Source organism: Hoplias malabaricus, chromosome Y, assembly GCF_029633855.1.
Source record: "Hoplias malabaricus isolate fHopMal1 chromosome Y, fHopMal1.hap1, whole genome shotgun sequence".
Taxonomy (NCBI): domain Eukaryota; kingdom Metazoa; phylum Chordata; class Actinopteri; order Characiformes; family Erythrinidae; genus Hoplias; species Hoplias malabaricus.
Window position 1 is genome coordinate 40,060,226 of NC_089820.1, and position 20,195 is coordinate 40,080,420.

The window sequence follows — 20,195 nt, forward strand, 5'->3', positions numbered from 1 at the left end:
ACATTTTTACAGCACTGTACTGAAATCTTTGGGGAAAGGGGGTGGATTCCTACCCTCCTCAAAAATGTACTTAGTGCATTTTCTGCAGTGCGGAGCCCAGAGTAGCAATGACAAGATCAGAAGCCACTGTTCAATTTGTATGCAAAAAAACACACTTTAAGTCTGTGCCTAAGACAAAAGGAGCCTTCCATGCTTTTATCAGCGTTAGGTGCAAAAGTCAACATCTGTCACGGTATTAAGGCTGGCTTGCATGTGTGAGATGGTACCTGTGATGTAGAGGCATATGCTGTCATCAAGATAACATCTTTTCCTGTCCATGGTTATTTTAGCAAGAATATGTCAGGTCTCATTCTTTACCTGCTACAACAGCCTGGCTTTGTAGGCAGAGTGCAAGTGCTTGACTGTCCTGCTTGCAGATCTCATGTGTGTCCTGTCCCACATCATAAATCTAATTAAAACATGCCAGTATTCCAGCTTTTTCGAGTGTTCAGCAGGCAAGTTTTTTACTGAAAATATTAGAAATATTTTATTTCTATTTCTGTCATTTCAATAAAGGTTCAAGAGCATTAATAAAATTACAGATACTTGTTTTAACTGCATTTTAAAATAAAATTTTTTCAAGTTAAAAAACTTTTCCAGAAAGTGTTTCTAAACACCTCAAATATATATAAATGTAACAAAATTATTTTCTTATACCTTATACTTTGACAGTTCTGGTAGAAGTAACATCTTAATATTTTTTCAAATGTCAGTTTTAAACTATCAACATTTAATGTAAGCCAGCTCAAAGTGTGGCTTCCTTTACTGCATGATTGGAGTCATTTAAGCATTTAAGGCTTAGATGTTATTTAAACCTGCACTGAATGACAATATCAAAATATATTGAGATGAACTGAAGAGTTTTTAATTATATTTATTCAGGCCTTATAGACATGGATATGTCCCAAGGAATGCAGTGATGCTGTCTAACCAATGAATACAGATACTTTTAAGATGCCTCTATGATGGACACATTGGTTTAGCGGCACACACACAGCACTTCTGTATTGGGTTTTGGTGCAGCTTTTATTTTTTTTATTTAATACATTTATGAGTTGGAATACTAGAACTATTTGTCCTCACTAATGCTGGTGAGACAGAATTCCATCAAGTCTAAAGCTTTTCTAGAAAAGAAGAAACCTATAGCAACAAATGGGGAGACAAGCTCCCTTCATTTCAGAAGAACTACTGGATGAGTTTGGCATATATGCAGCTAGATTTGCATTTTAATAAAGTGTAAATATTTCTGTGATTTTGTTTATTCTGAGTAAATTGGTTTTCCTCTCTGTTTCTATAGGTGACAATGTTCCTTTGCAGTGCCATCATCATTGCCATCATTCAGTACTGCAATTTCTGCCAGCTGAGTTTCTGGATGCGCTCTGTTCTGGCCACTGTCACTGGAGTGTCTCTGATCACTGTGCTGTTCTTCAGCATCCCCATGAGAAAGAGGTCAGACAACACCACCTTTTATCACATACTTTACAGATTCCAATTCATTTATTTATGCACTATGTAAAAATAATCCTTCCTCACCTGAAAATAAAGAATTTTGCTTGATTGTGAAACATGTGTTTTTGAATGTGAGACACAACTGATTTTTATATATAGTACCATGGAAAATTTTGAACTCCCTAATAGTTCGTTTTTAGTATTTGTTTCATTTTCTAAGTGAAATTAAAGAAAGAAAAAATCACGTATTCAGTGCTGGTTTTTGTAGGCTGCCTGAATCAAAAATGTTTTTGTCTTACAGATTCCTAGTTAAAACCCTCTTTATGAAGAAGTTGGGATTTCTTTGTAAAACTCTTTTGAAAATGTATTTAACTGGCAGATTACAAATAAAGCATTGCCAGAATATTCACTAAACAACTCGATTGTATGGTTTTTTTTTAAATAAAAACACATTTTGAATATTATGCCTGAAGCACAGAAAGTTTACAGACACTGAGTTACTGAGACAAGCGTATGCAAATAGTACTAGAGTTTCGCAAAATGGGGAAATACAAACAAAATATCTAACAATGCAACATTTTAGGTTTTATGTTTGTTTGTATTTTTACAGCATGTTAAATTCCACAAACAAGGAATAATTGTGTATTAAAATATGAGGGTGATTTTTCTATAGAGAATGTGACCATTAAAATTGTACTATTTTTGACCGGCTTTAGGCCTGAGTTTAATGTTGATTGCGAATAGATTTAGCTATCCTTTTCTTTGCTTCATGTAAACAGTCAGAGAAACATGATCTTCCTGAGTGTTGTTACTGACAGCTACTTTTTGTTTTCCAGCACCAATGACAGCTTTCCAGTGTCAGGGTAAGTGTGAGTTTTTATGGCTGCCTAGGAGACAGTCACTAGCACACACTGATTTTGAAGCTGCCATTTGAAGGCTGGCTGAGGCATGGCCTCCATTATGTGTGCGTTATAGAGGCTGATCTGCCTCACTCATCATAATGGTGCAAAATGCAGTGGATGGCCATGACTCACAGATGAAGCTCTTTTCATCCTGGAGCCCTCTGTCTGAATCATGTGCTCCTAAAAGAGCAGTCCAAGAGAAAATGCAAATGCTGTTGAAAATGAATGGATGCTAATAGCCCCCAGATGTCATTGTGCAAACGTCACAGTGCTATCCTGCTTTAATATTTTGATTATTATTAACGAATGTAATTTTAGCTGTGCGTTTCAAAATCATGACCAAAGCAGATGACTTACTGTTAAGAGAAAGTAGAATTGGGTGATAAACTTAATATCATTATATGCTTAACACCAATAGATGGCCAAGATGTTATAAAACCACCAGGCATGGATATGCTATTTTGTAGCATTGTGATAAATTGATGTAGAATTTGTGATCCAACACTAACAATCAAGTGCCTCACAAATTATTTTGGGACTGAATGCCTTTGGATCCTCCAATGTCTAGTTTAAATCTTTCCCAGAAAGGTACAAGCTGTTACTGCAGTAAATGGGGGACAGATAAACTCTTAATCCATTTCTCAAATGAAAATTATTAACAAATGTCTTCAAATGTAAGGGTCAACAAGTGGACATTAGCTCTTATTTTTATTGTAAGTCACTGTAATATAACATATTTACTAGAATATTTTTTGCAATGATAAGCTCTCCTTAAAGTGTAGTTGCGTTCTGTGATTCTGTTTGTTCTCTGTGTGCATTTTTTTTTTTTCTTTCCTCCATCGTTTCAGGAACCTGAACAATATAACTGCTGATGAGGAATGGGCAGGCAAAATGGATTCCAGCACAACTTATACAGCACTGGATCTACTAATTAGGGAGACACCACTTTCCTTCTTCTTGCTCCTCCTACTGGTGTGGTTCCTGAACCGGGAGTTTGAGGTGAGCTACCGTCTGCATTACCACGGCAACGTGGAGGCTGACAAGCATCGCATCAAGATCCAGAACATGAGAGACCAGGCAGACTGGCTGTTGGGAAATATCATCCCAATCCATGTGGCTGAGCAGCTAAAAGTCACACAGAGCTACTCCAAGAACCACGACAATGTGGGTGTGATCTTCGCAAGCATTGTGAACTTCAGCGAGTTCTACGAAGAGAGCTATGAAGGTGGGAAGGAGTGCTACCGTGTGTTGAATGAGCTGATTGGAGACTTTGATGAGCTGCTGCGCAAGCCTGCCTTCTCCAATGTGGAGAAGATAAAGACCATCGGAGCTACCTACATGGCAGCATCTGGTCTGAATGGGCGGCAGTGCCGTGAGCAAACACACCCCCACGCCCATTTGTGTGCCCTCTTTGAGTTTGCCCTAGAGATGATGCGTGTCGTGGAAGACTTCAACAAGAACATGCTTGGCTTCCAGTTTAAGCTGAGGATCGGCTTCAACCATGGCCCACTGACTGCCGGGGTCATTGGCACCACCAAGCTGCTATATGACATTTGGGGTGATACGGTGAATATCGCTAGTCGCATGGACAGCACTGGAGTAGAGTGTCGTGTCCAGGTCAGCGAGGAGAGCCACTGTGCCCTTAGAGCGATGAACTACACCTTTGATTACCGTGGCACCGTTAATGTTAAGGGAAAAGGCCAGATGAGGACCTACTTGTACCCCAAGCTTAATGAGAGCAAGCACCAGCCACTCGAGCCTGAGGGGAGAATCAACAAACCCAGTGTAGCACTCAACATGACCCCTAACACTAAATCTGTAGCTGAATACCTTCAGTCCTCTTCTTCCACTAGTGCTTGTCGAAGCAACTGTGAGGTGCCACAGGGACCCAGCACGGGCCTTTCAAAGTTGTCTGAAGACCCTTTTAGAGACCCTGCACTGACAGGCAAACCAGAGGAGAGTTCTCTTGCTCCTCAAGCATCTACTTTCACCGGCACACAGCCACCATTAATAGCACAGTTAAGCGCTCCACTGGCCAGACCAGAGACACCTTTACGAGGGGAGGAAGAAGAGGAGGAAGAGTCAAATGAGTATTCAAGACTCCGAGTGGGAGAGAGGCTTTGAACCTCTTCTGCAGCTGCTGATCTTTACTGTCTGTCTGCCTTTCTCTTTTTTGTTCTTTCTTTCTCCCTCTTTCTGGTGCAAGAGGGTATACATTTCTTGAGGTTCACCTCCTGCCTTATAAATGACATATTAGTTGTAGGAGCCTCCTGATTAAAGAACGATGACAGTGAAAAAAGAAATGTATTAAGGTTGTTTAGTGGAATGCTGTGTGGATCACCGTCTGGCACAAATGCAGGAAAAGGAAGTGGGAAGTTATTCATTTTTGGATTGTCTTGTTGTTTTATGTTCATTTTCTTCTGTGTGTGTGTGTTTTGTTAATTTGTGTTTTTTTTCCTTTTAACACTTTAGGGACACTGTTAGAATTAAAAAAAAATATTAGGTTTTAAAAATGAAGTCAGTATTTCAACAATAAAGTAGTAATATTTTGAGAATTAAGTTTGTATAAAGTATGAATTTGAGTTACAAAAAAAGTGACAGGATTTAAATAAAGATACTCATAAACACACTTGAAATATAGACATTTATCATGTATTAAAATGTAATTATCTGAAAATTATGACTAAATTCTCAAAATATTATACTTTTATTCTGCAAATCTAACTTTTTTTTTTTTTTTTACTTTGTCCCTAAAATGTCCTAAGAGTTTAATAAGTGCCTTCAGGATAAAAGAGTGAACAAATTTAATCCATGAAAAAATGAACAAACAGGAGATATTGGAACAACATTAGCATGCTGGGTTTTTTTTATTACAAATTTTGACAGTAGAAAGCTCTGTGGTTCTCTTTTTTTCTAATGGACTTTTTTGTTAATATAATACTATTGTTTTGCTGTACTTATTTCTTAATATTGAAAATTATTATTGTCCAATTTGGGATGCAACCTTGTGGATGAAATGGGCCAGTCACAAACAGAAGTATAGATCATTGACTAGGGAAATATTACATTTACTATTGGATCACAGTCCTTGGGTGATCACTCCTTTTTACATCAGAAAATATAATGAATCAAATCAGATTTTATTTTGCTCTATTTTTCTTGAATGACATAATCAGATTTTCTCAGCGAAGCACTAAGCACAGGAATCTGCCTGCAGTTTGATACAAAGTATTGTTGCTATTAAAACCGTAGCTACAGAAAGAGAGAGGGATGGAGGGAGTGGACTTTAACTACTGTTTTGTGGAAGGCCCATTAAGCTATATGAGTTGTCTGCAGAAGCAAATTTTTTCGCTTTGTGACAAAAAAAGGGAGGTAAATCTGCACAATGGACAGTTAGCAAAGCAAACAATGTAATTCCTCCTCCTAACACCTGCAGATGGGAACTCCAGCAAATGAAATCATTTTAAATTTATATTAAAACATTAAAAAAACACCTAATTTTTAATTAGAAGCTTCAATTTATGAGTTTCTTTACACATGTCACTTAAACATCCATTTGTTGGCATATTCTTTCTTGTGAATAAGTTATTAATATGGAGTTCCAGGTGTATAGGAAGGCTTCACTTGATTAGTCTCATGCTACTGAAGATTTCAGTGGAGATCATATAAGCTTTTTTGGAAATGTAGTTTACATGAGATTAGAAATATTAGGCTCTTTGTTAGAGTTCCTCATTGAAGTTGCCAGCCTTACATCTCATAATGACATACAGCAATACAGTGGGACCCCTGATTAATAAACATTTCTGTTGCCAGCCTGCAGCTCCAAAAGCACAATGTTTCGTTTAAGAGAATATAGTAAAGGAATCGTAAGGGATCATACTTTTTTTCCCGACAGAAATACATTTACAATTATCCCAGTTTCCAACAATCCCAGTTCTTACTGTGAACACCTTGTGTATTTGTTCGAAATAAGATATTTCTTTCTACAGATTATTTTTTTTAAGTAAGGTGGTCTTTGAAACATCTTGTCTAGTAAATTCTTCGGTTGTTCTGATTCTCTTGCATTAGCCACACTTGATTGTTTTCTCGGATTGTGCCGGTAACATTCATTGGTCTACTATTTCCAACTTTCGTGATTTCTCCTCACATAATTGTGGCCTTGGTTGGGAATGTTCTGCTGTATTAGTGAATTTTTGAATGGTGCCACTTTAAAATGGGTTGGTATCTTTGGTGCAGTCAACCTTTATGAAACCGAAATATATTGTGTTGGTAGTATATTCCAGATAATGAAGAGAATATGTTGGAATATATTTTCAATATGTTTCAGGTTTTGTATGTGTAGACTTTCAGTAGAAATTTTGTTCTCTAGTGCCTTTTATTTCATATTTTAGTGGTTGTTTTATTTTTATTGTATGAGCCTTTTGTGAAAATCTGAATCTCTTATAGAACTGTCTCTCACTGTGGAAAGAATGGAGGGGAGTATCCAGTGCTGACCCCTACATGTGTCTCTGCCTCCACTCCCCCCATACTTGCTCTTTCTAGTTTATCAATAGGAACACTATGGAATAATCTGTTGTATGTGTAATGGAGTGCATTAACTTTCAGATTTACCACAGGGGGAGTCCTCAGTTAGTGCTCACTTCAGGTTTAAATTTCCTTATATGTTGTAAACAGTTGAGGCAGTGCTGGCTTCTGACAACAGACATTTTCAAATCTTTAGTTCCAGTTAAATGAAGCTGAGACTTCTTGAGACCCTTCAATTTTTCTTTTTGGTGACAGAATTAGCACTCTGAAAAATTGTAGTGCCTTCTTTTGCCACTCGTTCCTCATCTAAGACTAACAGAAAGTCGCCTGTAGCCTATGTTAATGTCAGAAATATTACGGTATTTTTTAAATACCTGTGCTTTTGTTCATTTAAATCTAGACACTGTTAAAAAAAAAATAATAATAAAAAAAAAAATATATATATATATATATATATATATATATATATATATATATATATAATATTTATTAACGGTGTCTAGATTTAAATGAACAAAAGCACAGGTATTTAAAAAATACCTTAATATATATATATATATATATATATATAATTTTTTTTTTTTTTTTTTTTTTAAGATATTCAACACTGTGTATCTTAATGTTGGGATGGATAAGGGATTATTTTGCTATTGATTTATTTTATGGTGCACTGCTTTTTCAACTACGCCACACTTAAGTCTTGAGTATAGACATTATTGTTATTATAATAATAATTATTATTATGCCTTTGGCTAAAAAAGAAAAAAAAACAATGAAAATTGACAGTATTTAAACATAATTACTCATGAATAGTTGTCTTTGAATTATTTTCCTGAAGTATCAGATTGGTTTGTATTTATGAATTTGTATTATGTGTACGGAGTTATTATGACGCAGTCATGGAGCCTGGTATTGAATATGACATAGTCATTAAAAAAAAAAAAGACCCAGCACATGTAAGGGCTCTTTTCACTGCGTATAGATGCACCACCTTCACTCCAACACACCTGAATCTATTACGCACCTACTGCTGTGGTGCTTATAGCCTGTGAAGACCGAAGTCAAAATGTGCCCCCATCTCAGCTGCTTTTATTTAAAAAAAAAAAAAAAAAAAAAAGAGAGAGAGAAACACCACAGAAAAAGAAAGAAAATGTTTCAGAAATGTTTGAAAATAAAAAAAAGCAAAAGTTATTTTGAAACCATTAGTAATTATTGCAATGCTTGTGGGATCCTGAAGTCTGGAAGAAATTCACTGTTAGGATTGTCCTGCGAGAGCCTTCAGTTCGTTTTTCAAACACTCAAGAGACTTGAAAGGGGAATTCGATTTTTCAAATTTTCTACATAATTCAGTCACTAGGAGACAAAGCCTTTCAGAGTGGTTTGTGAGAAACTTGCTAATATAGATTTCATTAGAGTTGGGCTGTGATCACTGCAACAAAAATATAGCCACACCCACTTGTGAACTGATATGTCTTTGAGATTTGTGTTACTGTTTCTCAGAGGAAGCCCTTGTTGCCTTTACTCTTCCAGCTTCATAATATCATGTGAATGGGAGAGACTTCACTGGAAAATTGGAAGAAAACTATTTTTTTGGCCAATATCTTGTCTCAAAATTTTGCAAAACAGTGTTTCATTTATCAGGCAGTGTACTCAAATTTTATGTAACAACTTTGTCAAAAACTTTGAGGCGAACATCTGGGTTAGGGTTTGTCACCACTCAGACCACTCAGTGACTTCGCTTATGTTGTAGATTCAATTACGCAGAAAGTTTTTTGAGAAATCTGAAATCTGGAATTCCTCTTTTAAAACATAAATCACAGTGCTGATGCTGCTTATACTATACACACAAATTTCAAGCCACATGACATTGACTACAACATTTCAGCGTCGGTATAATCTATGAATGACAAATCTATGTATTGGCTGAGCTAAAAAGATGTAGAAAGTTTGTGCCTTTATGTATCTAAGATAAATGTGAGTCAAAATCAATTGAGCTTGGTGTGGTACCAAAGGGGTTAAAAAATTGTGCCATCAGATCTACCTTTTTAATGAGTATTATATTTGCTTGTGCCATATGGGAGGATGTTTATGCATACCAAAGAGGTTGGACAGAAATTTCTTGTTTGAGCTACATGGACATGATTTTATTTTATCATCAAGTCTATATTTGCCATTGTGTATTTTCATGTAGTATTTGTCACATATTTGAGTATGTTTTTTTTTTTTTTTTTTATCTTTGTGTGTGCACACTATACATTTAATCCATGAGCATAATCTGTATACATTTGCACAATTCACTTTGTATGTACATATCCATATGTATTGTTTTATTTGAATTTTCATCAATTGAAAATACTTGTGCATGTGCCAGATTTTGGGAGCAGAAAAACAATGAATAAGGTATTGTATCCGGTGTGTTGCTTTGTGTGTATATGTGTGTTTTTTCTTTGCTGTTGTGATAGTGTCTAAAAGAAAAATATGAACAGCATAAAGAGGGAGTTAAAACTGGAGTTGTGATTGTTTAAAAAAAAAAAAAAAAAAGATAAAAGTGAATTGAAAAAGTCTGAGGTGCTAAATAATATTTTGAAGTATATTGAATGCATCCAAATCTGATGCAAAATAACCACGATAAAGCTGGTATCAAATAATGCATGTCTTTTATTCAGGGACTATTCACAAATGAATAACAATATTAGTCCAATCCACTCAATGTAATTCTGTAGTGGCCCTTTGCCCAGAAACTCTAGATAGAAATGTACTGCATAATAATTAGATGTGTATGAGCTATAAAAGCTTCATGATTTGGGCCAGAATTTACTTATTTTTATTATTATTATTTTTTTAAGTTGATGTAGAAATTTTATAAAACATTTTCGTTCATACAATAAATTACTGGGTGGTCAGATTATTATAGATATATAAATATATATATAAAAAACATTAAAATATTAAATCTAAATATTACACTTGCTCTTTAAATTGCTACCATTTGCTTTTCAGTACCATAATGTATTACCTTCTATTACAATTATGGAGGGCAAATTAACTGATGTTTTTTATTAGATTAAAAAGTTATTTTTAAACATAAAGTAAAACGTATAATTGCTATCATTTGGTAGGCATATTCTTGGGGTTGTTTTAACCATAAGAGTTTTAAATAGTATTTGTTTGTTTTACATCCTGAATATGTTAGCTGCCTGTGCTCTTATTTTGTGGGGCTACAGCACCTCTGGCGGCGAGCCGCAGCTCTGCTCTGTCGCTGTGACGCAGGCACTGGGAGTGTGTGACGCAGTCCACGCATAAGCCCCGCCCCCGCCGCGCGGTGGGGAAAAGAGAGAGAGAAAAAAACTTTTTGTATCGAAGGAATCAACAGCCGCCATCTTGTCGCGGCTCGGGTTCGGGGACTCAGAGACTCGGACTCGGCGCAAGCTCGTGTTCGGAATAGGAGCGTGGCGCGGACTACAGTAACGGCTCGGCGGGGCCCGGAGCTAAGCGCTTGGGACGGCAACGGAAGGTTTTTGGTCGAAAAGATCGCCATAAATCGGGCGGATTTTTCTCCTCTCGCCTGTGTTTTCCGTCGGTGGAGAGGCGCGCACCGCTGTGAGGTGTACGCGGTTCCGTGTGTCTCCGTATTGTTTACCGTGTGAGATCGAGCGGGCGGACAGCGCGGGGTGAGCCGCGCTGCAGCAATGTAGCGTTTCTGCGGCGATACGCAGTTTTAAACGCGCCCTAAGCGTCAGTTTTTCCTTCTCCGTTTTATTTATTTATTTATTTATTTGCACGTTCGGTGTGATGCACATTTAACGGCGGCCCTCAACGGAGGCTCGGACATTCGTCCTATAGCGCCTCCGCGGAGCCCGGCCTCACGTCCATGAGGCCTTGCCTGTGTGGAGGCGCCGTGTGTCGCTGTGAAAGAGAGGGAGCGGCGCGGTAGTGTCCGGGTCTCGCGGCGGATCGAGGGCGAGAATGTGGCCATTGGGCGGCGGATTATCGGCGGCTGAATGGCGGCAGCGGCGGAGCGCGGCGCTGTTGTCGCTTTTCTGAAAAACCTCTTCTTCTGCTCCTCCGACTGCCCCCTCCCCTCCGCTAACGCGCTGAAAGTAACGTCCGTGATAACGATAAGTTTCTGGGACGACTCGTTCCCCCCCCTCCTCCCGCGTTTTATTTTTGTTTTTCGTGCTCGTTTTCGGTCCCCCGCGCCGCTAAGAGGCGATGGCGGAGAATTTGCTTGAGGTCGGGCCGCCGACCGCCAAGAGACAGAAACTCTCTGCTCCTGCCCTGCCCCCGTCCACGGACTCCGCAGGTAAAACACACCTAGCGTTACTCTTAAATTACACACTGAAAACTGTTCTGTTAAAGGGACGACATGGCCCTATTGTTTTCTTGTAGCTTCACTTATTCTTCTAATCTCTGTGATGGGTGTGGGTTTATAACGCCATATGTGCCTTATAATTTAACTAATTAATCAAATAAGCATTAGTTGTGCTGTAAAAAACGGTAAATGCTATTTAAATAGTAATTGTGCTTTTACAGTGTGAACAGGTAACATTTTAAAGGGTCCATGTTCTGGAACTTGTGTTTTCCTCGGTTCTTCTTGTGACGTGCGTTAGTGTGTGAGGTTATGAACACGTTTGTTGCAAACAGCAAGTGTGCTTTAAAGAGAGAACACATCATGTTAAACTTAAAGAAAAAACATAATTATTACTTTTCCCTCATGGGGCTTATGAAGTTATTTTTAAACTGCTTCAGTTTATGATGAATTCCACAAACACTGATTTGCTTTCGTTTTAGGTAAGGTTAACCTGCGAACATTAAAGGGCACATATTCTGTACACAACCTCAATTTGCAGGCAGTTAGGTTCAGTTAAAGGTTTTATCCTACTTTTGCAGATCTGAAGGCTCTGAGAGACTACACTAATTGTGCCTAAAAAGTGAGCAGGTATATGTAATGTTAACTTAAAGGTCCAATATGCCTACTTTTTAAAATTGTGAATGCTGGCGTTGACAAATTAAAAAATATATACTACAATGGAGCTTCAAATTATAAATGATAATTTGTTAAACAAGAAAGTAGCAGTTGTGTATTAAGGTGTGAAGACCTCTTTAATAAAGGTAAACGGTTCACTTAATTCTCTTGTATTTTTGCTAATTTCTCGAAATACACGTTATTTTGAAATGCGAAAATGAGCAATGAGCATTAAATTGAAATTGAGCATCAGAATTGCAGCAGGTAAGATGGGGAAGGTAGATTGTCAATTTAATGGGCTTACACCCCCCCCCCCCCCCCCCCCCAAACACACTTCAGTTGTGTGTTGGGGCTTTATTTAAGATATTTGTTAAATTTACATACTGATAGTAATCATGTGTTAGTGTGAGCAGTTGAGACTTGGCAGGTAATGTTGCCTCATAGGGCCTATGTCCTACACTTCATTCAAATAGTCAACCAGAAATTAGCTCAAGTGTATCACCCTTTTTGTAAGTGCTCATTCTCCATTCTCCAAGAACTCCATTCTGCTAAATGCCACATTCTAACTAGGAGAGTTTGTGTATAAAACACAGACATGTTTGTTTTTCAGCTGTATTTTCTCTCCCCAACAACAACATTCAATGAAATATTTCTCTGTGCTGCAGTAGGCGCTGCAGTACACACACCTTACAGATGCAGGACAGTGTCTTGTCAGGCTATGGCAGTCTTCATCAGCCCTTCTGAAGGCAAAACTGGTCAGTTGTAGTCAAATAACACAGTAAAAAAACAGTATATAGTAGCATTTTGTCCAGTAAAACTGCCTCCCTCTTTTACTTTCCACTCACTGGTGGTGTGACAATGTAATAATACAATTTATGTCGAGATTACAGACCACTTTTCTTTTCTGAAGTCAAGATTTTTCTCTGTGATTAAAAGTAAATTAGACAAAAGTCGTTAGCCAAATTTTGCTGACTTAAAGCAAAAATGCCTTTATTTTAGCTGTTTTAGTTTTTTTCTAATTTCACCCGATCAAACCAACATGATATGGGGGGGGGGCAAGATTTTTAACACTAACCTGTTATGACAGCAAAATAGCATCATCCAAACCTTTTATAGTGAGGATCAGAAACTAGCATAAATAGTTTCTGTAGTGTGTCAGCTTCAGTTTGTAACAAATTATTCATTCCATAATCATATTTATCCGGGTCCACTGTTTTTTTTTATTGAGATTTGTTGCTTTTTCATGGCTAAACCGTGTCTCACTCTCGTGGTAATACTCGGTAGGAATGCTACAGTCTGGGTCAAGGCCTAAATGTAGTTAATTCCAAACAAATATAACATCATGAGGGGGATAGGTCTCCTTGTAGTTTTGTGCAGCTTTCTTTTTTGCAATTTATTCATAGAGCTTATGAAACAATTTCAATGGCTACAGTGCCATCAATCAGCCGGCAGTTAATGACTCATGCTTGCTGAAAACAGTCTAGGGTATGGACAACTGTAGGTTAATTTCATGTGCGTAAACTGACATGTCAATACTGAAAAGTGTTCTTCAAGAAGGAATTGACTGAAAATTTTACTTTCATGTGCCTTTCATGTTTGATTCTACACTCCCAGGTGTGTTGAAACTTGGTAAGAGGACTCCTAGGATTCCTGTCTAAGAACCTCTAATCTAGTGTGTATACCACTGCTGTGACAAAGTTAATTAGAAATTTATTTCTATCACTACTTTCCTGTTCCACGTGTGAACTGTTGCATCATTTAATAACGGTGTTCAAAATTTTTATTGAAAATTCTTCTCTCCTGTCTGTTTGCTTGAAACTAGTCTCATGTGTTTACAAAACCCTTGTGTCAGTACATGGCTAAAAAAATATTGTCTGTCTGCTATGCTAGGCTTTCTCGCTCTCTCAGCTCGCAGCAGTCAAAAGGTATCTGGAGTTTGTAGATAACTGAGAGAACTGCATGAAAGGAGATGAGGATATTGCTATATTCCTGCTCCATAAGTGGGTAATATTGGCTTCTTTTTACTGTTTTGAATTGCTTCAGTTGGAAATGTGTACAAATTTGGGAAGGCTAGCTGCATGAAAGTAAACAGGCTGAAATTGTTATAAAAACAAAGCAAATCGGGTAACAAATCAGTTTCTGTGGTGGTTCACGCAGTGAATAAAAGCTTACAAGTTAAACTTCATTCGCATACAAATAGTAATTAATTTTCCTCAAACATACTGCTCCACCCTAAAAGACCCAGAGCTTCTAAATGTTAACAAACCAGAGACGTTCAGTGTAGAAGGTTCTTGTAAAAAAATGGTCATCATGGATGCACATTCATAGCCATAATCTCAGCATTAACAAATTTTACCTACATTTGTCTAATGTCAAGTTAACTACTGTAATTTGGAAAAACGTGCATTAGGACTGCAACTTTAAATGTTTCATTATGTATTTGTAATCAATCGATTACTTTGTTTATTTGAGCAAAATATATAAATACACTAAACATCTAAGGTCATATTGCATGAATTAAATAAAATCCATTGAACAATGCATTTTTTAAAAAATAAAAAATGCAACGTAAAATACAAAATGCTGGTTGTTTTGTTTTAAACAAGGTTATGTTAAAGTATAGACATTAAATTGTAAGAAAATTTAAAATCTTAAGTGTTAAAACTTGTGGCCAAAATATCATGATTATCCGTATAACAGCAGTATTGTTAAAATGTGTTAAATTCAAAAAGTTGACATACACAAAATAATAGACAAAAAATGCCTAAAAGGCACCCCAGATAAGATTTAATACCTTTGCTCTTGGTCTCCTCCTACAGTTGCAGGGTAAATTGTTTTTACAGCACTGTTGTTAAATTAACTGGGAGAATGGCGAGTCGTTTCCTATTTTCCCCTAAAAGTTACATAGTTTAGTTTTTGCAGTGCTGAGTTCAGAGTATATGTAGTCACCAAATCTATTCTCCCTATTACAGGTCAATAAAACATCACAATAAATTTGAATCTGTAATTTAAGGTAAAAATACTACCTACTGTGATGTAGCCAATGGCTTCAAAAAGGGGGAAATCAGACACAATCTTTTGTATCTAAATAACAAGCAAATTAAATATTCCAACACTAAGACTGAATTCTATTTTTTTTTACTTTACTCGAACCTCTTGTTTTCGAGTGTTATCTTGCCCATTGGAACAGAGTGACAAGGTGTAGTGGTTAAAAACCCTCCCCTACAAACAGGACAACTCTTCCAGAGTTTGATACGTCATCAAAACATAAAGCAGTGTTTCTCTGCTCAGAGTCTGAACCAATAACTGAGATTCTGGATTTTAACTTAGTTTAATTTAGAGCACCATTCCTTTAAAAGTCATATATTGTCACCCACTTCTAACTTAATGATATGAAGCAAAATTCAGCTGTTATACCATGTCTTTTTTGACATATCCTGTTCCACATCAAATTTTGCAGTAGCCTCGGGCGCCAGAAAGTTATTGCGTAACAATTTAAGGTGGAACTGGAAATTCTAAGATATCAGCAAAGTATTAGTGATGTTTTATGCTTGTTATAAGTAAAGGGGCACAGTGCATTGAAACTATATGAAAAATAAGATAATGCAATGGTTAAAGTTTATTAAAGGGGAAAATAGTGATATTTTTGTTTGATTGCACTTCCATCTTTTCATTGATTAACGTTGAAGGCTTTAAATGCTATATAACATTGAAGGTTTTAAGTGCTCTATAGCTGTCCCCCTTGGCCCCACCCATGAAAAAGTAATTTTAATTATCAACCTTATTTCTTGCCCTCCTAGAGTAACATCCTTGTTTCCTCCATTTATGTCCATATGGATGTTTTCACGTTTAAAACTATGTACTCCAGTAGTGCAGTATCTGACATATTAAACATCAATATAGCAGCAAACAACCAATTTCAATTTGAATATGAGTAAAGGTGTCTTGAACAGAGAATGAAGTCTGTCACCCTATCCACATTTTTCATACCGACATACAATTTTATCACAGTATACCGTGTTACTGTTGGGGGGTGGTGCACTGTCCTTTATAGCTATCTGTGAAAGGTTTACTGAAAGTTTGTGCTGTGCAGTTTAGCTCAGCACAGCCTGACAGTGCACACCAACACATGTTGACAATAAAAATAACCTAAAATTTCAATTTTAGTGAGAAAAAATTGAAAATAAGTGAACTAAGACATTTCTACACTGTTTTTAGAAGCAGAGCTGACCAGCTAACAGGCACTTGGTTTAACACATCATTCATTCATTATGAACTGTAACCGCTTATCCAGTTCAGTGGTGGGTCCAGAGCCTACCTGGAATCATTGGATTCACTCACACCTACGGACACGTTTGAGTCGCCAATCCACCTACCAACGTGTGTTTTTGGACTGTGGGAGGAAACCGGAGCACCCGGAGGAAACCCACACGGACATGAGGAGAACACACAAACTCCTCACAGACAGTCACCCGGAGCGGGAATCGAACCCACAACCTCCAGGTCTCTGGAGCTGTGTGACTGCGACACTACCTGCTGCCCTACCGTGCTGCCCTAACACACCACAGCATAGCATTTTCCAGCAAACTGAGGCTCAAAACACACAATTAGAAGATAAACCCTCGTACCTGTGAGCACAGTCGAGTGAAGGGTCTTCTGAGTATTTTGTCTGTTTACATCCTATCTCAGTGCTAACTCACGAACCCCATTTTCAATCAGGGAGCCCTTAAACACTATAGTGTTTGGCCATGTTCTTAAAGACACAGAACAGAAATTTGATACAGCACCCTCATGTCATAAGTACCACCATCATTTTGAGATACTGTCCACATTTTTATATACCGCGGTATACAGTTTTAACATTATACCACCCAACCCTCTGCGCCTCTTGTTTTCACAAATATGACTATATGTGCACATTAGTCCCTGTAGAAACTTTGGTCTTTCCCACTTTTTCTGTTGCCCATCCCAAGAGACAAGAAGCAGCATTGTGTATGCATGCAAAAAAAGGTTCTTAAGCTACACCTCTTGACAGAGAACGACACAAAAGCAACCCCGAAAGACAGGATTCAAAACTGGACTGGATTTTCTGAGATGGAGAATACAAGAGTTTTTAAAACTGAAAGTCCTGAACAAAAAGGGAAAAAAGGCCAATTGTTACATTGTATATATTTAGCTCAAATTGAACTGTATCCCAGTGCAGGTGGTAAGCAAACTATATTGAGCATTTATTTACCAAGATCATTTGTCATCTTAAATGACTGAAGTCATTGTATTGGTTCCATCTTTTTAAAAGACTAAACTCATGCTGGGGTATGCCAGATCACACCTGCCAGCATTTTAACTTCTATACTACAGAGTACCATTCTGATAATGCTGCAGATTTTTTTTTATTTATTTTTATTTCCAATGTATTGTGGGAAGTAGTAGTACAGTAGAAACCTCAAATCTTAGCTTGTATGCTTAGTACAGTAACACAAAAACCAAGACAATCAATGTATTAGGCTGTAGGGAGGCGTTATGGCATTCTCTCTCATGTACAATGTTAAAACGCGCATAGCCACTGAAAATGATCAAATGATGTTCACTGATGGCGCAGTTTTCATTTAAGGCAGAGCGGCATGGTTATACAGTAAAATAAAAGGTTTTTACTAGGGATGCGCACAGCCGATTTTCAATATAAAATGCAGATACATAAATGTATGCAGATAAATAAAAGCCATTAGTTTAATTAATAAACTGCTTACCTCACCCTGTGGGAGAGACTTGAGGCATCAAGACTGACTTAAAAACTACTTTGCTGACTTTGTAAATCAAAATATAACAAATTTAAACACACAGATCTACTGAATTTGTCACGAAATCAGTTGTGCCTTAGCTCAGCATTCATATTCAAAATATAAATAAGTGGTAAAATATGTTAAAATAAGCACTTAGAGTTGGTCCTGTGACTGCGGCTCTTTTCTAGTGCAGTGATTAAGTGGTCACTGTAGAATGGCATAATCACATTTCTGTTTTCTATATCCATTGTTTTAGATTTAAAAACTCTGTTTTGTATGTGGATCTGTTTCATGGATCAGCATAATTATCCAATACCCGATCCAGAATAATTTTCCAATATTTAATCTGTGCATAGGTTTTACATGTTTTGTACCTTTTTATATATATATATATATATAAAAAAAACCTTGGTTCAGCTTGATCCCACCCTTTTGGGTTGGCACAAATTTTGGTGTGACTGAGGTCCGAGGCAACTTTCACACATGCTATTTTAGTTTAGACCAAACACATGAGGTGTTAAAGCATGTCATGAACTGTATAAGGCCTCCGACATGACTCTGGCGCTTTTTTCCCCTCGTTGATCTGTAAGTAACTTGACGGCTAAGGCACTCTCCACCTGGATTCGTTTATCTTTATAAAAGGAAGTTTTTTTTCTGCGTTTTGGCCTCCCCCCCACACAAACTGCAATTTAGGTCACAAACGGAGGTTTCACTGAAAACTGTCCTGGTGTGGATGAAGGTAAACTAATATTTTATCACAATGTGCCTGTCTCTGGCTGAAACGCAAACAGCTCCTCACTGAACTAAATTCATGACTTTTGTAGTGCACTACATAGGGAGTATGGACTGATTTGAAATAAACCAGTGTTTCACTCGTACGTAGTGGTGTTTTGAGGACTCCCTTTAAAAGAGGTACTATGGCACCATAGTGGCCTTGCATGAGAATGCAGCCATTTTTGTATTAGTCTGGATGGGGCTATTTTCAAAAATGGAGAGAGGGAAATCCGTGTTGTTGTTTTTTTTTTGGTAAATAAAAACAGATCAGTGTTAACAGGGCCTAAGTAAGCTTCAATATTTTTTCATGACTGATTGTTGGATTAGGCACAAGTTGTTGTTAATGTGCTTCTTTGCCTGAAAATGTAAGCTACTGCACCAGTTCGGTTGGAACACATTGAAGAGTTTGTAATTCTGGCTAGAATGTGTTATTTAAATAATTTTTGGCATGGGGTGTCTTATTTGTCATTTAAAAATTAAAGGAAATAAGAAAAACGTGTGTTTACAAGATCACCAGCATGCCCATAGCTCACTTTTAACTTCCTGAGTCTTCAGGATCTCCTGTGTCACAAAACAAACCCACCTTACGTGTAACCCCAATACAGCTTTGTCTGTGAGATTTTTGGATAATGTGAAGTTTTCAAAGCACTGTAAGTGACCTCGGTTTTAATGCTACTTAAAATTTGCAATATCAATAGCAGTCATGTGACTTCACCAACTTGTGACGTGCCTGTAAACTAACTGGCAGTCTGTCACAAAATGCACTGAATTTAAGCTTGAAGCCAGAAAAATGGGATCCAGTGTTAAATTAGTCTGGCTTAAAAAGTCTGGCTGTCAAACATTTTTTTTTTTTTTTTTAAATAAAATGTCTATGATTGTGGTTTGTTTACATTTGGAAGCTATGTCTTTTAAGGTGGAATGGTATGTTTGTATAAATACTACTGACTGAAGTTTTTATTTGTTTGTGGTAATTCAAACTCATTTGTAATTCGAGTTGTTTAACACTTTCGGTAATGCAGTTAGCCATCTCTCCAATTTGAGACATTTCAACCTTAAGTAATGTGAAAAAGTAACTCATTACCCGCCTATGGAACAGGAATAGAGCAATATCTTCATTTTGGCTCATGCTTTTCTGCGTTTAGAGGTCTATTCTTTGTCTAAAATACATAATACAAATAACTTGAATCTTAATGCTTATGACTGACACAGGGGCTTTGTAATCAGATTAGACTGGTTACCAACATGCAGACCAAATGACATGGAAATATCTGTTTATTTTTTTTAATTTTTTTTTACATGTCATCTTTTACGTCTTAAGTGATGAGGGAAGTCTTGACAGGGTAAAAATTTAGACTAAATTCACATTTCATCACTTGTGTATTTATATAAATCTTTTAAAAATATATTTTAAATTTAAATTATTTTAAATATATTACTTGATGTAAAATCAGTGCAGTCCAGTAATGGTAAGTTTGACATTTTGTTTAGCTCTGTTGTGTGCACACCCATATTACTGGAGCATAATTAACATTGTAACAATCATGCATTATCCTAAGAAATGTTCAAGACCTGAGGTCTACTTAAAGTTGAGATCAAACAATTCCAAGCATGCCAACCTGCCTAATACGTATGGATCCGAAATAATAAATTACATTTATAAAAACTAGTTTGAATTTTTTATTTAGAAGGTGTATATGCTTAATGCTGTTTGTTATTAAGTTTCAGAAAAAATTAACATTTTCTGGATGATTTGCTAGTATG

The 20,195-nt window shown here is 37.0% G+C and overlaps 2 protein-coding genes across 3 annotated transcripts in view; both read left to right on the forward strand.

Annotated features, from left to right (window-relative positions):
• LOC136678869 (adenylate cyclase type 9-like) overlaps window positions 1-7,313 on the forward strand; it is a 53,645-nt gene extending 46,332 nt beyond the window's left edge. For both annotated transcript variants that reach the window (XM_066657037.1, XM_066657036.1), the window contains 3 exons: window positions 1,337-1,488; window positions 2,325-2,351; window positions 3,239-7,313. In XM_066657037.1, the coding sequence (XP_066513134.1) occupies window positions 1,337-1,488; window positions 2,325-2,351; window positions 3,239-4,514 (1,455 nt within the window). In that variant the 3' untranslated portion in view covers window positions 4,515-7,313. The remainder of the gene's footprint in view (window positions 1-1,336; window positions 1,489-2,324; window positions 2,352-3,238) is intronic.
• Window positions 7,314-10,138: 2,825 nt separating this feature from the next.
• Window positions 10,139-20,195, forward strand: part of LOC136677635 (CREB-binding protein-like) — a 61,142-nt gene continuing 51,085 nt past the window's right edge. The window contains exon 1 of the mRNA XM_066655212.1: window positions 10,139-11,217. Within this exon, the coding sequence (XP_066511309.1) occupies window positions 11,127-11,217 (91 nt within the window). The 5' untranslated portion in view covers window positions 10,139-11,126. The remainder of the gene's footprint in view (window positions 11,218-20,195) is intronic.